This window comes from Myxine glutinosa, chromosome 7 (assembly GCF_964187855.1).
Source record: "Myxine glutinosa chromosome 7, kmMyxGlut1.1, whole genome shotgun sequence".
NCBI classification, from domain to species: Eukaryota; Metazoa; Chordata; class Myxini; order Myxiniformes; family Myxinidae; genus Myxine; species Myxine glutinosa.
Window position 1 is genome coordinate 52,218,309 of NC_136267.1, and position 22,353 is coordinate 52,240,661.

Genomic DNA, 22,353 nt, shown 5'->3' on the forward strand with positions numbered 1-22,353 from the left:
TAAGAGCTATACAGACCCTTTGAAACACTTAGACCCTTTAGACCTTTACACCCTTTAGACCTAACACCAAACAAACATATATCGTCTTTTTTCAATACACACTATACTTTTTTCAGCAAGTAATGTGCAATCTCCACACACCCAGAGGCCGGGTACTCTGCTAGTTTGAACATAATTTCTATTTTGGGTCACCAAATTGGTTCACCAATCAAAACCTAGAAGCATATTGTTTATTAGGATTTCGCAACTATCGTGCTATGCGTGACATATTTCTTGTTGAACTGCTTGGCTGTTTAAAGTGGACGTGTAATTGAACAGAACACGACAGGAGTGACCGACAAGATTGCTGCAATTATTACCATCCAAGTCGTCACGCTTCCTGCAGGAGTGAATGGGGTTGTGGAGTACAGTCTTCATTCCTGAAACAGACAAGGTACTCTTGGTGACTTTGATTTGCTGTTTCATCACTCAAAAAAACATTCATTTGATCATGACCATAAAGGGTTCGTTGTCAATTGTATACTTGTATTCTGAGGGTACTTTATATTTCACTTGGGCCTTGTTTACAAAAAGCAGAGTAATGCAGATTAATTATTCTTGAGGAAATTTGTCTTAGCAGTGTTGGTAACCAATACCCATTATCACAAGTTTCTTGCTTTAATGGATGAGTTTTAATGTATGACAATTAAGATGGCGGCAATTGATATAAATAACAAACAGGAAGAAAGGCAAATGAAGATCTTACTATAATTCACCAAATGTCCGTCCTTCTGTCTGTCCGTCTGTCTGTCTGTCCGTTCGAAGGTACCGTAAAACGTGCTGAACCGATCGCAACGATATTTTGGGTGGGTAATCCTGGGATCTCCAGGAGTAAAATAGGCTATTTAGTTTTCCCAATTTCAGCTTTGGTCTCCAGCATTCTCAGGTTTGGACTCCCACATAACATTCACGTTCGCATAACGTTCATTGTGACGATGTTTTTTCATTGTGACAATGTTGTTTTCCCGGGTGCCGCACAAACGGCTGCACCGATCGCTGTACGGCTGCACCGATCAAACTCGGTGACCTTGGACAAAGACCTTTTATAAGGACACGGGTTGAATCCCTGCTTGAGAGAATTCCAAACCCCTCCCTGCCATCACGGCCGTCTCTCCAACTCACAATCCCATGAGATATGCGGAAAGGACGACTCAAAACCAATATAAACATCATTGAACATCATTCGTATATAAACATCATTAAAAGTAAATAATGACCTCGGCCAAAGTTCAAACGACATTTAATCTCTACATGAGAGAATTCCACATAGCTATTTGGGCGGTGAATACGCTAACAGATCGCTGTCTCCATCGATTTTGCCAAGGCCATAACAGCTATCAGCTCAAAATCCTTTTAACTGTTGGTTTGATAGTTTTTACAATGAAGGAAACAATGTGCCCAACATTGTTAACAATGTTGTTAAAAGTTTATTTTGTGATTAATTGGAGTTAAAATTAAAATTGGTTGTTTGTTGTTTGGAATTAAAATTCTTGTTTGGAATTTAAAAGGAGATATCGAGTTCAAGTGAATGACGACATGCCGTGATGGTTTCTATTTTCTGAACGTGAACTTCGCGGATCGCCATGTGCAGATTCGCCACGGTCCCACGATCGATGTTTCTATATGTGAACGTACCCGTTTGTTTGCGAACGGGTACGTTTTTCATGGAGGTCCTTCACGAACTTGCTGTCCATGTCTGACGTGTGACTGAAGGTGCTACAGGAATGTGGAATTTATTGGTTCATGCTTTAGCATTCGCCATATCTGCATTGCCTGTTTGCTTCTGGCCTCCCACCCGTGCGTAGCACAGGTTATCTCCCTAGTTAAAAAAAATTCTCCATTAAAATATCAGGCCTTTTGAAATTTAGATGACTAGACATGCTTCCTGTCACTTCGCTGACGGGTTTGATCAAAATACATCATATATTACTTGACAAACGTGTTGCATGTCTCTCGGTGAGTGTCAATGAGAATGTAAAATTAAGTAAAACATATGAAAAAGGATCTTTTATATCATACTAGCCGAATGCACCCGGCATTGCCTGGGTTCTTTTTGAATGAATTTACTACTATAAATCAGCTTTTACTCGCGGCCGTAGAAGATTGACTACTATAATTCAGCTCAGCTTTTAATTGCGAAATGGGCCCAGCCCGTCCGAGGTGGCCTCGACCGGCCTCACCACCTAGCCTATAACCTTCCCGGGGCCCGTCCCAACATTTTAAGTTCTTTTTGAATGAATTTACTACTATAATTCAGCTTTTACTCACAGCCATAGAAGATTGACTACTATAATTCAGCTCAGCTTTTAATTGCGAAATGGGCCCCGCCCGGCCGAGGTGGCCTCGACCGGTCTCGCCACCTAGCCTATAACCTTCCCGGGGCTCATCCCGCCATTTTTTGTTTTAGAGGTTTCCTCCTATCTTTCACCGTTCAGGAGATTAGCGTGTGCAGACAAACAAACAAACAAACAAACAAAAACTTTATTTTATATACATAGAACATAACTGTTGTTGTTGTTGTTGTTGTTTGTGTGCTCCTCTGTGTGCTGTTATATATACAGTATTTTCTCTTTTTTGACAAGTATTACTACATTTCCTCTTGTGTGATCCTGCCATGTCCTTGAAAAGTGTTTTCATTGTGGTTAAATAATAAATGTTACTGTTGGAACGCTAAATTAAAGCTTCTCCTTCCTCAATCATGGAAACAGGCTTTTAAAAGAAGCAGGTAAATGTGATCAAAACAAACGAATTTTTGTTGCAAGTGTATTGCTTATTAGCTTTCCAACCAGGTAAATGGATGACTATCTTTCCAACGAAGAAAAAATTTCAGATGAAAAGAAAAACAAACAATATGGTAAGAAAAACTTCCTCATAGCTCTCATGTTATGCGTTTCAAAGTTTTCGGTTCAAAAGAAAAAGGAAAAAAAACGACTAAGTACAGGAAAACGGAGAAAAGTTTTGAGTAAATGGAAAGCAGAAGAGAACAAACTGATCACATGAGAATTTAAGTGGAAACAAAGTTTGTGATAGTGATTCAATAAGAAAACAAAGTATACGTTAAAAGTATTAATCAAATTCCCTGTGTCTCAAATCACAAGCAAGAGTTTATGCTGTACTTTTTTGTGAACGTGTTTAAGGCCTAGTGGGGAGTTTTGAAGGAATTTTTGGGTTTTTAGATTGTCATGGAAAAACTGTAACTGAAATCATGCACACACATTCAGATATATATATGACACAACACGGGACTTGGCAGAGCCGCCGAGCTCGCAAGGTCATGCAATTCCTCCATGTACCTTGCCACATATTTGTGACTTCATTTTTTGTTTCTGCAATCAGCTGGGTAATTAAGGACAAATCCCCCCCCCCCACCCCCTCTTTCCCATCTCCTCACACCCAATGGGGTTTGTCCATGCTCTATCCTCAAAATGATGAACATCAAGCCAGGAAACAGCAGATCCCAGAAGCCAGGGTCAGATTCGAGCAGCCATGTTCAGTTTTGAACTGCTGACCTCTAAGACTCAGAGGGAATTCTCCAACTAATATTCCACCTGAGTTCCCCCAAAAAATGAGCGTTCAAAGTATGGGAACCTTTGAAACAGGAAGGTTACTAAATATCATTGTTACCTTAAAAGCAGCAATGACACATGAAAATTTTAAATGCACACAATTATGAATTTTCAAAAATATTCGGAAACACAGTAATCCAGAAAGATATTGCAACTTTAAAAGAAAATGGCATTCCTGTTTTCCTTGGGTAAAGGAAACTCAGTGGGGAGGATGAATGGGAACAATAGCTCCATAAAAAATATAAACAATGCATTTTCGTGGAATTTAGTCGGGAATGTAAAATCCAATGACAATATCATTTTTTAATAGAAAAAAATAATTCTGGCATTAAAAAATATTTATGTGGTGATTTGGTTACAAACATCTCCACAAGAGTGGAGATGTTATAAGTTATAAATAGCTTACAGTGCATTAAGACCCCTTCACTTTTTTTCACATCTTGTTATGTTGCGGCCTTATGCTGAAATCATTTACATTCATTTTTTCCCTCATCAATCTACACACAATACCCCATAATGACAAAGAGAAAACAGGATTTTAGAAAGTTTTGTAAATTTATTAAAAAGAAAAAACTGAAATATCACATTTACATAAGTATTCATACCCTTTGCTATGACACTTGAAATTTAGCTCAGGTGCCTCCCATTTCTCTTGATCATCTTTGAGATGTTCCTACACCTTGATTGGAGTCCACCTGTGGTAAATTCAATTGAATGGACATGATTTGGAAAGGCACACACCTGTCTATATAAGTTCTCACAGCTGACAATGCATATCAGAGCAAAAACCAAGCCATGAGGTCTGTTACATATTTATGTGAATGTATGTGGATTACCATTCAGGTCTTTACTTATCCGTGTGTAGTATATTAAGGGTTGTTGTGATTGGAGGGTCAGGAGCCCTTCTGAACCAGTGGCCGGAAACGGAAGTGACCGGAAACGGAAGAAGAAAAGACACGAGGAGAAAAAGGACGGTTATTATTCTTCCTCGCCCCGCTCCGACAAAAGGTGGGATCGACCTTGCGCTGCGTGAAACAGCGGCGTTCCGAAGCCTGTCTGGCGAGAGGAATTACCGGAACGTGTACCGGCCCGGTGGAGACGTCAAGTTGACGTGGGGCCGTGCATCGAACCCGCGTCTGGCCTCGTTCGCGGCACCGTCCAAACAGACGCGTGTGGGTCGCACGTTGGGGCCTAACGCGCCTTGCCAGCGGCGTGGGGTTTGGCTGGCTTTACCGTATCCGCTTTGCGTGGCCACGAGGGGCTGCAGCCACGGTGCCTGGTACGATACCTGCCCGGTGGAAACACGTCCACCCGGGATTCGTTCTACCACCCGAGTGCGGTGACGGCGACCATCATCTTGGTCAGGAGGGGCCCAGAGACATTGTGCGAGACCGAGACCAAAAGGGTGTCGTGAGTACTCACCGGGACACACGTATATAAGATGGCCATCTTACTCATAGGAAAGTGCTTGTGAATTGGGAATTGTTGACGGTTGTATATGGTTGATTGCTCGGGGAAAATCTCCGTGGTTGTGTCATTGCAATTGTATGGTCATTCCCATTGAAATATATCCTTGAACGTCAGTTGTCTCCTGGGGTGAAATTCATATGGATTGCGTGGCGAAAGCGCATATTTAATACAGCTTTCTGGCGAAGTTCCTCTCACGGTCCGGGGGTCACCGAGACCAGGTATTCACCGAGGGGACCACGTAACAGAATTGGGGGCTCGTCCAAATTACGATTTGCGGTTTCGCAATTGGGTCTACGTCCGGGATTTAAAATTGTATAAAATAATAAAATAATAATTTTTTATTAATTAAAAATTATTAATTAATTATTAATTGGTAATTTTTTTTTGAGAAATTGGGGTAAAGTCTTGGGTGAAGGTTAACAGGTGTTAACGATAGGCACCATGGCGTTTGTGGCACAGAACTTTGGGGTAACCCCGAGTGAGGCACAGTTCCGAGCGTTGCTAAAGTCGGACCTCTTGAAATTGGCCAAACATTTTAACTTGGAGGTCCGAACTAATTTGAGGAAGGCAGAGTTGCAGGCCACGGTGATACAATCTATGGTGGGATTAGGAACATGGGACGAGTTAGCCTGGGAGTGGCTACCCGAAGAACCAGAAGACGTTGAGCTCCGGAAACTGGAGTTGCAATTACGGAGCCAGGAACGGATTAAAGAAGAAGAAAGGAAAGCAGAAAAGGAAAGAGCAGAAGAAGAAAGGAAAGCAGAAAAGGAAAGAGCAGAAGAAGAAAGGAAAGCAGAAAAGGAAAGAGCAGAAGAAGAAAGGAAAGCAGAAAAGGAAAGAGCAGAAGAAGAAAGGAAAGCAGAAGAGAGGAGGGAAGAGAAACAAGCAGAGGAAAGGAGAGTGGAACGAGAACTCCAGGAAAGGTTAGAAGACAAAAAAGCAGAGGAAAGGAGAGTGGAACGAGAACTCCAGGAAAGGTTAAAAGAAGAAGAAAGGAAAGCAGAAGCGAGGAGAGAAAAGGAACAAGCAGAGGAAAGGAGAGCTGCAAGGGACCTCGAAGCAGAGGAGAGAAAAGCGGAAAGGGAATTAAAGGAACGTGACATGGAGCTTCAGCAAGAAATCAAATTCAAGGAGTTGGAGTTAATGAGAGAACGGGGAGAGGCACCACCCTTGCTGACGGGGTCGACACCTAACCAGAAAACCTGGGATGTGGGCAGACATGTGAGGCTGGTTCCACCGTTCAGTGAAAAAGAAGTCGCGAAATTTTTTCCACACTTTGAGAAAGTGGCTCGACAATTAAACTGGCCGGAGGAGGCCTGGACCATACTCGTGCAAAGTGTGCTGGTGGGGAAAGCTCAGGAAATTTATTCGGCGCTACCAATGGACCAATGTGCAGATTATGAGGTACTGAAGACGCACATCCTCAAAGCGTATGAGTTGGTTCCGGAAGCTTACAGGCAAAAATTCAGGAATGCCAGGAAGAGGGAGAGTGAGACCCATGTGGAGTTTGCCAGAGTGAAAGAAAACATGTTTGATCGGTGGTGTGAGTCAAAAGGAGTCGGGAAAGACTTCGAGACATTGCGGGATTTGATCCTGGTGGAGGAATTCCAGCAGTGTGTCCACGAGGACATCAAAGTGTACCTGCAGGAAAAGAAGGTACCAAAGTTGTGGGACGCAGCCACCATGGCAGATGATTATGCCTTAACCCACCGAATAGGGGTCCACGAACCTAACTCCTCGCCTAGATCTCCGCAGGGGAGGTGGGGAACAGCAGGTGCGGAGAACGACCATACATGGCGGCGGCCTCGAGATGATTATGGGGACAACTATGATACCCCACCTGTTCGAAATCAGAGGGATGCGGGCCCAAGACAAACTTATAGTTCGGGGGGCCCGAGGCAGACCACGAGTTTTTCCTCCGGGCCTACTTGCGCTTTTTGCAAGAAACCTGGACACTTGATGTCCAGTTGTTACCGCATGAAAAGCGAAGACCCAGAGCGGAGTCCGACTACTACGACTCCAAACGCAATGGCCATTGTGAGAAATCGCCATCAAAAGGGTTACCAACCATTTATTTCAGAGGGGTTTGTGTCACGGGATGGAGCCTCGACTAACCGGAAACCGGTTAGGATATTGAGGGACACAGGGGCACATCAATCTTTAATGCTTGAAGGCATTTTGCCATGGTCCGAGGAGATGGCAACGGGGGATAGTGTTCGTTTACAGGGGATCGGGGGCGGTGTTAGTGCTCCCCTTCATGTCATCCATTTGGAGTCCGATTTGGTGTCAGGACCGGTCACCGTCGGTTTACAAGCCACGCTTCCTGTAGAGGGTGTATCTGTGGTTATCGGGAATGATTTGGCCGGGGGTCAAGTTTATGGTAACCTGAGGGTTGGTAAAGATCCCAGCAGGGAAAATAACGCCACACCAGCTCGGGATGGCGACAAAAGTGCCAAGTTATTTGTAGGGGGACTGAACTTCAAAACAGAGGAAGAAGTTCTGACCTCTGTCTTCAACAGATATGGGCCGCTGGTGGAAGTGCGGTTGGTAAGAGACTGGGAAACGCAACAGTCAAGAGGGTTCGGCTTTGTCACGTTTGCCAGCACAAAAGACGCCAGAGAGGCAGAGAAGAATTGGAATGGCAAGGATTTGGAGGGTCGGACCATAACAGTAAGGAAGACATTTCGTAGGCGTCGAGAGGTCTACAGGAGAGAACAACTGGGCGGTAGTTTTGGTGGTGGCCGCAATCAATATTATTATGTAGGCTCCCGGAGTTACGGCCGCTCCCGAAGGAAGGATGGGCAAAGTAGTGGCCGAAAAGGAGACCGCTATTCATGGGACTACAGGGACAAGTGGTCCCACCCTAATTATTAGGGAAGTTCTGAGAAGTTGAAGCACTGAATGCGGCGGAGCCGCCGAGCCAAGATTCCTACACGGATTAACCATGAACGCCGTTCCTAAAGGCGTCCATGTAGTGAACTTTCATGCACGGACTAACCGTGAACTCCACGTTCCTCAAGGCGCCCATGTAGAGAACTTTCCTGCACGGACTAACCATGAACTCCACGTTCCTAAAGGCATCCATGTAGTGAATACCCGGCTTGGCCTCCCAGAAAAAGTGCTATCGAGTGGCTTAACTTTGGATCTTTGATCAACCCCTTAACCTTCATTCACAAGAAACTGGCGGTCAAAGTCAGAGGGTCATGAGATGGAGTTTGATTTGGCAGGGACAATGTCGTTGCTGGTGCTTAGTCCAGAGTGAGTAATCTGGAGGGGTTGTGGTGAAATTTTGGTTGCTTTATTTTTAAGTGATAACTGTGCCCGGGGGCAACTGATAATGTGGGGGGGTTGAGTTATCTGGTTTGTTTCTCCAAATTGGCCGGCAAAGAAAGTTTTCGCTGGGTTCAAACTTTCTTTCTTGAAGGGGGGGAGTGTTACATATTTATGTGAATGTATGTGGATTACCATTCAGGTCTTTGCTTATCCGTGTGTAGTATATTAAGGGTTGTTGTGATTGGAGGGTCAGGAGCCCTTCTGAACCAGTGGCCGGAAACGGAAGTGACCGGAAACGGAAGAAGAAAAGACACGAGGAGAAAAAAGGACGGTTATTATTCTTCCTCGCCCCGCTCCGACAAAAGGTGGGATCGACCTTGCGCTGCGTGAAACAGCGGCGTTCCGAAGCCTGTCTGGCGAGAGGAATTACCGGAACGTGTACCGGCCCGGTGGAGACGTCAAGTTGACGTGGGGCCGTGCATCGAACCCGCGTCTGGCCTCGTTCGCGGCACCGTCCAAACAGACGCGTGCGGGTCGCACGTTGGGGCCTAACGCGCCATGCCAGCGGCGTGGGGTTTGGCTGGCTTTACCGTATCCGCTTCGCGTGGCCACGAGGGGCTGCAGCCACGGTGCCTGGTACGATACCTGCCCGGTGGAAACACGTCCACCCGGGATTCGTTCTACCGCCCGAGTGCGGTGACGGCGACCATCATCTTGGTCAGGAGGGGCCCAGAGACATTGTGCGAGACCGAGACCAAAAGGGTGTCGTGAGTACTCACCGGGACACACGTATATAAGATGGCCATCTTACTCATAGGAAAGTGCTTGTGAATTGGGAATTGTTGACGGTTGTATATGGTTGATTGCTCGGGGAAAATCTCCGTGGTTGTGTCATTGCAATTGTATGGTCATTCCCATTGAAATATATCCTTGAACGTCAGTTGTCTCCTGGGGTGAAATTCATATGGATTGCGTGGCGAAAGCGCATATTTAATACAGCTTTCTGGCGAAGTTCCTCTCACGGTCCGGGGGTCACCGAGACCAGGTATTCACCGAGGGGACCACGTAACAGGTCGAAGGAACTGCCTGCAGAACTCAGAGACAGGATTGTGTCGAGGCACAGACCAGGGGAAGCCTTCAAATAAATCTCTGCTGCATTGAAGGTTCCCAAGAGCACAGTGGCCTCCATAATTCTTAAATGGAAGAAGTTTGGAACAACCAGGACTCTTCCTCGAGCTGGCCGCCCGGCCAAACTGAGCAATCGGGGGAGAAGGGCCTTGGTAAGAGAGGTGACCAAGAACCCGATGGTCACTCTGGCTGAGCTCCAGAGATCCTGTGTGGTGATTGGAGAAACTTCCAGAAGGACAACCATCACTGCAACACTCCACCGATCTGGGCTTTATGGCGGAGTGGCCAGACGGAAGCCTCTCCTCAGTGAAAGACACATGAAAACCCGCTTGGAGTTTGCAAAAAAGCACCTAAAGGACTCTCAGACTGTGAGAAACAAGATTCTGTGGTCTGATGAAACCAAGATTGAACTGTTTGCTCTTGGGAACCTTCAATGCAGCAGAAATTTTTTTGTAGGCTTCCCCAGATCTGTGCCTCGACACAATCCTGTCTCTGAGTTCTGCAGGCAGTTCCTTCGACCTCATGGCTTGGTTTTTGCTCTGATATGCATTGTCAGCTGTGAGTCCTTACATAGACAGGTGTGTGCTCTTTCCAAATCATGTCCAATCAATTGAATTTACCACAGGTGGTACTACTCAATTTGCCGACCTCGGAAGGTATGACAGGCTGAGTCAACCCCCCTGGTGTTAATTCAGCGATCGACCGGGATTTGAACTCAGGATCCTAGGATCCCAAGCCGGCACTCTAACTGCTAAGCCAACACCGGGCTTTTCGGTTGGATGCAATAGACTCGCTCAAATTTCATAGAAGAGCATGTGTGTGTTTGTATATATATATATATAATCCGACCATTAGGGGACAACAATGACCTTTTATCTTCATCAATCAAAAGGTCACAACTAGGCAATAGATAAATGAATACAGGATACTGTGCAGGGTATAAACCTAAGGCAGGGGTACCAAATAACCCAACAATAGAGTTCACAGAGCCAAAAAGCAAGCTCTAATTAATCAACCACCAACACCATGTCTGATCAGAATAAATTAATTAAATAAAGATCTCGATTGCCTTGTACAGAAAACACCTGCTCCGGTAATCCTTTCTGGCTTAGGAAAAGCTCTGGCTTTTGGCTAATCCCATTGGTGCCCTAAAGTTTCAATTACATGACCACTTGCTATATCTATATATATATAGACACATCTGTTGAAAGCATGGCTGTATCTTCCATTCTCTCCTGATGAACACGACCGACACCACCGTTACAACACATTAATTTGGGTCCATGTTTGAAAAACAAAGCTCCTTCGTTCACTCACTTTTTCCTCCAGGATTTGTTTTTAAAGTGCGAGCTTGTTGTTGTAGTTGACTCCCAATTCCCACTTCAAAATGAGAACTGGGAGTCAACGCAGGAGGAAGGATGAGGTTCACATGACGACTTACGATTGCGAACAATCGTCGTCGTAATGTTGCCATTTTATTCTCGGCATACTGAGCTAGCTCGTCTCTGAAAACCACAGAGCTGGGAGTGTGGGGATGGGAAGATTTCAACAAACAATAAAAATACCCATGACAAGTCCATCCCACTATTACGGAATTATTGTGGCAGGAAATTTAGAACAAACTCCTCCATTGTTATTCCACAGCAACACAGCAAAGCATTATTGCCAATTAAGAGTCCATTTACCCTATGAGGTTGATGAATTAGAGCAACATAATGATGCATCCTGCAATGAATCAGAGGTACAGCACATACACGCTATAATGTACAGGGTGTGGTAAGAGTCTGGCACCATTGGGATTATGACAAAAGTCAGGCACCATGGGTCGCTGGACCCCACAGCTCTCAACTTTTTTTTATATGGGGGCATCTCAAGTCTTTCCCAGAATCATTGAACAACTGGAGAGTTAATACATGCTCAAACTAGAACGGCACTCGGTAGAGTGCATACCTCCGCCAGGTTGAACAGTTTACGTTTTGTATCAACTGATCGGCCGGATCTGGATTCGGACCTGGACAAAAATCTAATCGGCTTGTTCTTGTCACCTAACCAATTTGTCCACCAGGTTTAGTCGTAACTTGTCCATAACTTCAATAAATATCATGTTATATGTCGCTTTTTGCCCGATCTCTTCCTCATAGCTGTCTGTATATGTACTGTATATATATGTATCACTTAAAAAATAAATAATTCTCATATCCGAATCCATATTCAGATCTTCATCAAAATCGAATCGATTACTCCTTGTCAGACATACAACCGGTCCACCAAGTTTCGTCCAAATCCGTCCACAACTTTTTGAGATATCCTGCTATGTATCGTTTTTGGCCCGATCTCCCAATGGTGAAGATTCACTTTAAAATTCTACTAGCCGGATCCGAATCCGGATCTTCGCCAAAATGTAATCATTTTGTTCTTGTCACAGACGCTGCCTCTCTGCCAAATTTCGTCCGAATCCGTACACAAATTTTTGAGATATCTTGTTCACAGACAGACAAACAGACAGACAAACAGACAGACAAACAGACAGACAAACAGACAGACAAACAGACAGACAAACAGACAGACAGGGGTGAAAACATAACCTCCATGCACCTTCGGTGGCGGAAGTAACAACTTCACATGTTTAACCCTGAAGGAGCTGGGGCTCCCACGTCGATCAGAAGAATGGACGCGACAAAAAGCTGGAATTCATCTGAGTTGCTTTATTGAAATCAAACACTCAGGCACTCTGAAAACCCGTTTATCGGTCAGCAATATATATCTATTAACCCAGGGGGTTTGCCCAGGCCCGGCGCCAGGGGGCGTGGCCCAGCGTCCTGGCTGCGGCCTGGCAAGTTGAGGGCGAGCCTGCCCGGGCATGCCCGGGCATGCCCGGGCGTCCCGACCGAGGCCTGGCAAGTTGAGCGCGGGCCTGCCCGGGCGTCCTGGACGAGCCCGGCATGGTGATCGCTCCGCGTCCTTGATAGGTGCAAGGCGATTGTGAAACCCCAGCGGCAGCCGCTACACACGTCCCCCCAGAATCGACTTGCACCGGCAGGGTCAACTTGAGGGGGGTCCTGATGACCCGGCCGAAGCGACCCCTGGCGGGTCGTGGGAGGGGGTCCGGTGAGGTGGTGGGCGGTCGAGTGGGGGGCCCCGTGGACGGGGGGCGGCCTCGCCGCGGCGGAAGGGCCACCCGTGGTGGGTGGTCGACGTCCACGTGCGCCGGCTTGAGGCGGTCCACTGCAATCCGGTCCGACCTGCCGCCGATGTCGATGACGAACGACTTGTCGTCCCGTCGCAGCACCCGGAAGGGCCCGTCGTACGGCGGCTGGAGTGGCCACCGATGTGCGTCGTGACGCACAAAAACATACTCCGCTGTGCGGAGTGCTGGGGGGACGTAGGACCGGGGGTCACCGTGGTGGGATGTCGGCACTGGGGCAAACCGTCGGGCGGCCTCCTGGAGGTCCGAGCGCTGGTGAGCTGCGGACCAGGGACTGGTAGCGTCGGGCACGAATTCGCCCGGGACGCGTAGCACCTGGCCATAGACCAGCTCGGCGGTGGATGTCTGGAGGTCCTCCTTGGGGGCCGTGCGAAGGCCCAAAAGGACCCACGGCAGCCGGTCGGCCCAACCGCCGTCTTGAAGGCCGGCCATGAGCGCGGCCTTCATGGAGCGGTGGAATCGCTCGCACAACCCGTTTGCTTGGGGGTGGTAGGCCGTAGTACGGTGGAGCTTGACCCCCAGGTTGCGGGCGACCGCGCCCCACAGCTCGGAGGTGAACTGTGGTCCGCGGTCTGACGAGATGTCCGCCGGTGCGCCGAAGCGGGCGACCCAGGTGGCGATGAAAGCCTGCGCCACGTCGGCGGTGGTGGTGGAGACGAGGGGAACGGCCTCCGGCCACCTGGTGGTCCTGTCCACCATGGTGAGCAGGTGTGTGAACCCCCGTGACGGGGGGAGGGGGCCCACCAGATCCACGTTGACGTGGTCGAAACGTCGTTCGGGCACGGTGAAAGGTGCCAGCGGGGCCTGGGTGTGTCGGTGGACCTTGGCCCGTTGGCAGGCCGTGCAGGCGCTGGTCCAATCGCGGACGTCCCGACGAAGGCCGTGCCAGACGAAACGCGCCGACACCAGCTTCTGGGAAGCTTTCCGGCCCGGGTGGGAAAGGCCGTGGAGGGAGGCGAAGATGCGGCGTTGCCAGGTGACGGGCACGATGGGGCGAGGCTGGCCTTGGGAGACGTCGCAGAGCAGGACAGTGTCCGCGCAGGGGATGTCGGCCAGGCGGAGGCCCGTGTCCGCCGCCCGGAGGGCTTGCACCGTGGTGTCGGTGGTTTGGTCCGCCGCCATAAGCGCAAAATCCACGCCCAGGTGGACCGCGTTCGCGCTGGCCCGGGAAAGACAGTCGGCCACGGCGTTGTTTTTGCCGGCGACGTGCCGGATGTCCGTGGTAAACTCCGACACGGCGGAGAGGTGGCGCTGTTGACGGGCCGACCATGGCTCCGTGACCTTGGCCATGGCGTAAATCAACGGCTTGTGGTCGACGAACGCCGTGAAAGGTCGGCCCTCCAGGAGGTGGCGGAAATGGCGGACGGCCAGGTGTAGACCGAGGAGCTCCCGGTCAAACGTGCTGTATTTGAGCTCGTTCGGCCGGAGCTGCCGGCTGAAAAAAGCGAGTGGCTGCCAAACCCCGTTCACCCATTGCTCATGGACGGCGCCCACCGCGTAGTCGGAGGCATCCGTGGTGAGGGCGATGGGAGCGTTGAGCACCGGGTGAGCGAGCAGTGTTGCGTCGGCGAGGGCCCGCTTTGAGCTTTGGAAGGCCGCATCCATTGCTGCGGACCAGACGATGTCGTGCTTGGCCGGCTTGCCCCGGAGGGCTTCGTAGAGGGGCCGCATGAGGTGAGCAGCGCGGGGCACGAAGCGGTGATAAAAATTCACCATTCCCAGGAATTCCTGCAGGGCCTTTATGGTGCGGGGATGCGGGAACGTGGTGATGGCCTCGACCTTGGTTGGCAGCGGCACGGCCCCGTTCTTGGTGATGTGGTGGCCCAAAAAATCAACGGCCGTCGTGCCGAAGTGGCATTTGGCCGGGTTGACGATGAGGCCGTGCTCGCTGAGGCGCTCGAACAGTGTTCGGAGGTGGAGGAGGTGCTCGGCCCGGGACGTGCTGGCGACGAGGATGTCGTCCAGGTAAACGAAAAGGAACGGCAGGTCACGCAGCACGCCGTCCATCAAGCGCTGGAACGCCTGAGCCGCGTTCTTGAGACCAAACGGCATCCGCAAGAATTCGAATAAGCCGAACGGCGTGATGACTGCCGTTTTAGGGACGTCGGCCGCCCTGACAGGTACCTGGTGATATCCCCGTATGAGATCAATTTTCGAAAAAATGACCCGTCCCGCCAGACGGGCGGAGAAGTCTTGGATATGCGGGATCGGGTACCTGTCGGGGGTGGTAGCGTCATTCAGACGGCGGTAGTCGCCACACGGGCGCCATCCACCCCCCGGCTTTGGCACGATGTGCAGTGGCGAGGCCCACGCGCTATCGGAGCGCCGCACGATGCCGAGGTGCTCCAACGCGTCGAATTCGGCCTTCGCTACGGCGAGCTTGGCTGGGTCGAGGCGGCGGGCCCTGGCGTAGACCGGCGGGCCCGTGGTTGGTATGTGGTGCTCGATCCCATGCCGTACTGCGACGGCCGAAAACGTCGGCCGCGTGAGGGCCGGGAACTCCGTGAGCAGGCGAGCAAACTCGTTCGCCGCCGGGACGGTGCATGCCAGCTCGGTCGGCGCGGAGCTGCTCAATGTGCATACCAGGGAGCTGAAGGTTTCAGCGTTGATTAAACGACGCCGTTGGACGTCCACCAGCAGTCCGTGTGCGCAGAGGAAGTCGGCGCCTAGCAGAGCCACGGGCACGTTGGCGGTTACAAACGTCCAAGCAAAGCGTTGGCCGCCGAAGCAGAGGGTGACGTTGCGCAGGCCGAAGGTGCGGATAGTCGATCCGTTGGCCGCAACTAAGGAGGGGCCGCAAACCGCGGATTGCCTGTCCTGGTCAGAGGCGGGTATGACGCTCAGTTGGGCGCCGGTGTCGCACAGGAAGCGCCGTCCGGACGCTGTATCCGTGATGAACAGTAAGTTGCCCGTATGGCCGGCGCTCATGGCTGGTAATGAACGCCGGCCCGGCCGTTTCCCGGCCTGCCGAAGGTGCACGGGGGTCGGCATGTCCGGGCCTTTTGTCCGAACCTGGCATGATAGTAACACCACACTTGGTCGGGTGGAGGTGGTCGGCACGGTAGAGCGGCCGCCAATTGCGTCGGCAGTTCGGCCGTCGACCGTGCCGGGTGCTCGGGCGCAATGGTTGTTGCGTCGGACGGCGGTGGGTCCCATGTCGCCGCTGCGATGCGCCGTCCTGCAGCGGAGATCTTGTCGGCTTCTCTGGCAAGGGCCCGGGGATCTGTGATCGTCGTGCTTGCCAGGGCGAGGCGTACCGGGTTAGGCAGCTGACGGAGGAACAGCTCCCGGAACAGGAATGCCGGAGAGTGCTCGCCGAGCAGTGAAAGCATGTAGTCCATTCGCTCGGAAGGGCGCGTGTCGCCGAGCTCAGGCAGTTCGAGCAGGCGCCGTGCGCGTTCCGCCGATGGGAGGGCGAAAGCATCGAGGAGAAGCTTCTTAATCGCGCCGTATTTGTCAGCGGCTGGCGGGCTTTCGAGGAGGCTCAGGGCGCGTGCCGCGGTAGCCGACCCGAGCGCAGCTACCACATGGTGGAAGCGGGTGTCGTCGGCCGTGATGCCTCGCAGGGCGAACAGGGACTCCGCCTGTGCGAACCAAACCGCCGCGTGAGCCTCCCAGAAGGTAGGCAGTTTAAGGGCGACTGCCGTGTCCATGTCGATAGGTCACCAATGAAGGAGCTGGGGCTCCCACGTCGATCAGAAGAATGGACGCGACAAAAAGCTGGAATTCATCTGAGTTGCTTTATTGAAATCAAACACTCAGGCACTCTGAAAACCCGTTTATCGGTCAGCAATATATATCTATTAACCCAGGGGGTTTGCCCAGGCCCGGCGCCAGGGGGCGTGGCCCAGCGTCCTGGCTGCGGCCTGGCAAGTTGAGGGCGAGCCTGCCCGGGCATGCCCGGGCATGCCCGGGCGTCCCGACCGAGGCCTGGCAAGTTGAGCGTGGGCCTGCCCGGGCGTCCTGGACGAGCCCGGCATGGTGATCGCTCCGCGTCCTTGATAGGTGCAAGGCGATTGTGAAACCCCAGCGGCAGCCGCTACAACCCTTAATTTACAGAACTCGCTCAAAAAAACAGAAGTTGTACTGTCGTTACAGAACAGGTTGTGTACTTTTGAAAGAACGCATCAAGCATTCTTCATCATAAAAGTGTACGCATGTCCGACTCGAGAACGAGAGTTTTAAGTGTAATGCTTCTGTATAAAATAAAGCAATTCTCTGTAAGTCTGATCATTATAGAGTTGAAAACGGCTAAGCCGATCTCATACAAATTTTGCAAAAGTGCTCCGGGAACCCAGCTGCAGGTCATGGAGTAAAAAAAAATCCCCCGGACACCTGCTACACCCCTCCAGAGAATGGGGAGACTACGTCCGATTTTCGCCTGTACACGGAAAATAGTGCAGGTGGTTTAACCAGTGACCCCTACTGGAGGGAGCAGGTATTGACGTAGTGCCTGCTGCCGTAGAATGGTACCGTTTTTAAAGCTAATCGATTTTTTTGGGGTGCAAACTAATAATTGATTTCCTTGGAATATAAATTTGTGTCCGATTAATCGCAACGATGCCTGTTTTAAAAGCCTGTCCTTACATGATTGAAGAAGAAGAAGCGAGAATGGGAGGTCAACATTTATTATTCTACGACAGCAGGAACCATCGAGAATGGCATGGAAGGAACACACAAATTTATATAAAGTAATACATCCCGAAGCAATAGAAAAATATATAAAGTACATGGAAGGAGCACACAAACAACAACCACAACCACAACGACAACAATTTTGTGTCCTGATGTGTCTTTTTGTCCTGATGTGTTCAGTGTCGTAATATGAGTGAGCTCTTACACGAGCCTCGACTTTGTATACAAAAAAAAAAAAAAAAAAAAAAAAAAAATCCTTTTTCAGGTGTTTCACTGTCTGTATATGTATACAGATGTAGGTATATTCCTTATGGAATTGAAAACAACTTCACCGATCCCCATCAAATTGGTAAACGTGCCCGGAGTGCGGTACCCAAAAGCACCTAGGATCACGTCATGGGCACGTGATCCTTCCCCTCCCCCCACTACCACCTATTAATATGAGGGTCGGGAGACAATTTGGATTTGGAATGTTTGCCTGTACATGTGGAAGGCAAGTGCAAGTGGTTTAATCACCGATCCATGCATGATGAAGGGGGTACGGACACCATATTTATTGTAAAGGACATTCAAGCTCATATTATACGTATTTGATTTTTGATGAACCATACTCTTTACAGAGCGTTAGTGCTGCTGAAGTAGTTTCCTGGCAAGGGTTATTCTGGGCACTTTGCCATTACCTTCCCAGCATTGTTTATCCAACATCTATCCTTTTAAATGCTGAGTGTAAAGCAAGTAAGCAGCTCGTACCATTTTCAAAGTCTTTGTTACAATTCGGCTGGGTTTGAACCACCGACCTCCCAGAATCATAGCGGACACTCTTGACCATCACACTGCCGATTATGGTTCACATTTGATGCATAGGGGTATTAAATCTGCTTTGCATTCTGGTTTTGGCATTTATCTGGTATTTTACAAGAAGCAGAGATTATACGTTCGTTATTATTATTGCCAAATGAATAAATAATGCTACTACTATTATTGCTGTTGATATTATTAGTATTAATCAATGTATGTTTTGTTACAATGTTATCATTCTTTTTTATTTATTTTGTAATTACAATGCCATGCCGTGGAAGAACCACCCAAGCTGCTCTATACACCCTAACATGGCACGCACTTAAAACATGGGAATTCTTCCGGATTATTCATAGTTAATTATCCTAATCAACTCAAGAGGTCATGACGATCATTGTGTTGTATCACAATATACATCAGAAAGCTCTAGTAGAACTCCAGAAAAAACATGCCACACACACACACACCTTGTCCATTTATAGTATTTTAGGAGTTGCGGAAGGTGAGAAGACGAGGCCATTTCGTAGGGTTCGAAGCTCGTTTATTCGTACAGAATTCTCCAGCACACTAAACGCGAACGGAAGTGGTACAGCTTTTATAAAGCCAAAACCCTCTTCGGAGGGCGTGGCTCCACAACCGCGTGTGCGTCACTTCCACACAACCAAAAGCCCCACAGGCCCGTGCATGTGGATTATGACCAAACATAAGGTAACCGTCACATGCGAATAAGTTAACCGCGACATGCGAATAAGGTAACTGCTACATGCGCCCCCCCCCCCCCCCCAGAATGCACTCTCACGGGCATGTACGTAGTTCACAGGCGTGCTCGGCAGTGCCGAGAAGGCTCGAGCATTGCTCGGCCTCGGTACGCGTGAAAAAACGCCGCCGTGGGGTTGAGCCGACCGAGGGGCTGGTCAAGGCCTCGGGGGAGGCTGCCGAGGTTCCTCGCGGGCCTCCCAAGGCTTCAGAGTAGGAGTAGTAGTTGCGCGAGTTGCGAGCAGTAGTGCGCGCGAAGGTAACGAAGCAGCCGTGCCGCCAACGTCAGTGCGCGCGCAAGAGATGAGCAGCAGTGCCACCCACATCTTGTAACTGCGTTCCTTCGGAGGGTCCTGGAGCAGGCTCGCCCCTCTGGTCATAGAGGAGCAGCCGAGCGCGGTGCGCGAACCACATGGCCACTCGTCGTTTCCGAAACTCCGGCAGTTCGATCGAATCTGCGTTTGAAACTGCGCCCGAATCTGTTCGGGAGAAGCCGGGGTCACCAGTTTAGGTGGCTTCCCTGGCCAGGGCACGCTTGCCGTGTTCGTTTGCAGCCCCCGAATCCATTCGGGGGCAGCCGGGGTCACCAGTTTAGGAGTTGCGGAAGGTGAGAAGACGAGGCCATTTCGTAGGGTTTGAAGCTCGTTTATTCGTACAGAATTCTCCAGCACACTAAACGCGAACGGAAGTGGTACAGCTTTTATAAAGCCAAAACCCTCTTCGGAGGGCGTGGCTCCACAACCGCACGTGCGTCACTTCCACACAACCAAAAGCCCCACAGGCCCGTGCACGTGGATTATGACCAAACATAAGGTAACCGTCACATGCGAATAAATTAACCGCAACATGCGAATAAGTTAACCGCGACATGCGAATAAGGTAACCGCTACAGTATATTTAACCCGCTATGTTTACACGTTTGGAGAACTGTCCCTCACAAAGTACAATGTCCCTTGCATATTATGGACATTACACGAGGTACCTGTCTCTATCTATGGTCAAGTACTGTAGTTCAGCACAAGAAGAGCCAAACCCAAGTTGTTTGTGAAGTTATCAAGGCAACACAACAAGGGTACGAGTAACTTGTGAAGTGTTTACATATATATATATATATATATATATATATATATATATATATATATATATATATATATATATATATATATATATATGTGTATGTATATATATATATATATATATATATATATATATATATATATATATATATATATATATATATATATATATATATATATATATATATATATACTGTGTATATATATATACTGTGTATATATATATATATATATATATATATATATATATATATATATATATATATATATATATATATATATATATATATTATACACTCCATTGCAATATATAAACTAGAACAATGCGACTGTGTCGCCAATATGCCTCCGCATAATCCCACAATGGGTCGATGCCATCACTCATATGTATGGGTAGTGGATCACGTTTGTGAAGTTTCATGTTGATCAGATAAGGTTCGTTTTTCTATCCAAGATGGCTGCCAAACCACGTGACCTATGACATCATCCTTTTCAAACTATATGCAACAGTGCTGTTAGATGATATTTGTAAAATTTCGCATCGTAGGGTGAGCGGTTTCAGAGATATAATTATTTAATATTTTCCTTCAATCCACAATGGCTGCCAAACCATGTGACCTATGATGTCATAAATTTAATATTTCAACACAAATGGGTCACAGAACATGTGCATGCAATTTAACATTTTTAGGATAAGGAATTCGATTAAAACATTTTTGGCTAGTATACCACTTCACCTATGATGTCATCATTATCATGCTTTTGTTCCCATTGGGAGTACTTGATAATGTGCCCAGCTTCAAATTTTTCCATTCAGCGGTTTCTGAGAAATAAAATTTTAAATATTTGTTTTAAATCCAAGATGGCTGCCATACCACGTGACCTATGACGTCACAATTATCATAAAAACATTCGGCACGGGTGTCACTCCTACCCTGAAAGTTTTGTCTCAATCGGACATATGGTTGCTGAGAAAAACTAGGTTTAGCCCATGCGGACGGACAGACAGACAACCCGAAAACATAATGCCTCCGGCGATTTTGTCAGCGGAGCCATAATGAATTTCTGTTTCTTGTTCCTTTAGAATGATGAATAAAAAACGGCCATGATTGTCTGCCATCATTCAAGTACAATATAGAATCAGTAAGATGTGTTGGACTACAATTCTCAAGTATTTCACGAACCGGCTGGCTAGGCCCAACGTTCCACAAAGGTGATGAGGAGAGAAAGTGTAATTTGTTCACTGTGCCGATGACAATTCACCTAGTTTTGGCAAAATACATCATGGGATCTTTATCGTCTGACAGGTGTGGATCCTCTGGCAATTAACGTCTTTCCGAGGGACGGCGCCATATCTGCGAAGCAGCAATCTAACACTAGCACTAACAGTGTGCAATAGAAGAGGTGTGCAATAAAACAACAGATAGGTGTCAGTGTACCCAGACTAGATAGCTCGGCTAATGGCGCTAACTGAAATTATAATATTAAAATAAAAACAATGCAGGAGCACTACAATGACGTCATCTTATACGATGTATAAACGCATCACCTCACGCTATTATACAGCTCGGTTAAATATGACGATTATAAATATTATTTCGATGATGAAGGACGATATTTCATTAATCTTCAATTTATCAAGTCGAGACATTTATACCGGACGACTGTAGTATGTATATACATTATAAACATTTACCACAGAAATATTGACAATCTGTACATTACATCGATTAAGCAGCCGCGATCGTACTCTTACCTTTTCTCCCGACAGTGGTCTCAACGACAATAAGAATTTCGCTATCGCCTGCGTTGTATAAAGAGGCGGAGCTAGGAGCAGCCGCAAGTGGGCGTGGCTTATGTCCCTGTCTATGTCTATGGCATATCCTGGTGTTCGCTTAACATATCGCTTATGGCATATGGCATATCGCTTATGGCATATCCTGGCATATCCTGGTGGCTGGCTTCAATTCGAGCCCCTGTCATGCCGTTGCATTAACACCAAGTGGGTTGGCTCAGCCTGTCAACCTTCCGAAGTCGGCAAAATGAGCACCAGTTTACTGGGAAGAAAATCCTGCATTGCAGTGGCAATCCATCCAAGATTGTGCCTACCCGCTTAGGAATAGGAGTGTTCTTTTCCTATAGGATGAGGAAGGATAAATTGCTTTTGTGGGGTTTGGTCCGACAATTAGTGCCTTCAATTTTTTAAATGGTATCAGAGTTTCTTAGACCCCAAGCAGTACTAAACGACCAATTGGAAAAAATATTTATTTATTTATTTTCTTCTTGCACTCCCAATTTCCGAGCTGTATCTCGCAGCCGGCTGGGACGTTCGGAATGAAATTTTGCATCAATACATTATGACATCATTTTATATGACCTTGACCTACTTTTAAGGTCATGACACAAT

General features: G+C 48.2%; 1 protein-coding gene across 1 annotated transcript in view; it reads right to left on the reverse strand.

Annotated features, from left to right (window-relative positions):
* Positions 1–21,737, reverse strand: part of LOC137431228 (semaphorin-4D) — a 113,322-nt gene extending 91,585 nt beyond the window's left edge. Inside the window, exons 1-2 of the mRNA XM_078781701.1 lie at positions 21,703–21,737; positions 360–419 (exon numbers count right to left, since the gene is read on the reverse strand). Of these exons, the coding sequence (XP_078637827.1) occupies positions 360–417 (58 nt within the window). The 5' untranslated portion in view covers positions 418–419; positions 21,703–21,737. The remainder of the gene's footprint in view (positions 1–359; positions 420–21,702) is intronic.
* Positions 21,738–22,353: the final 616 nt, after the last annotated feature.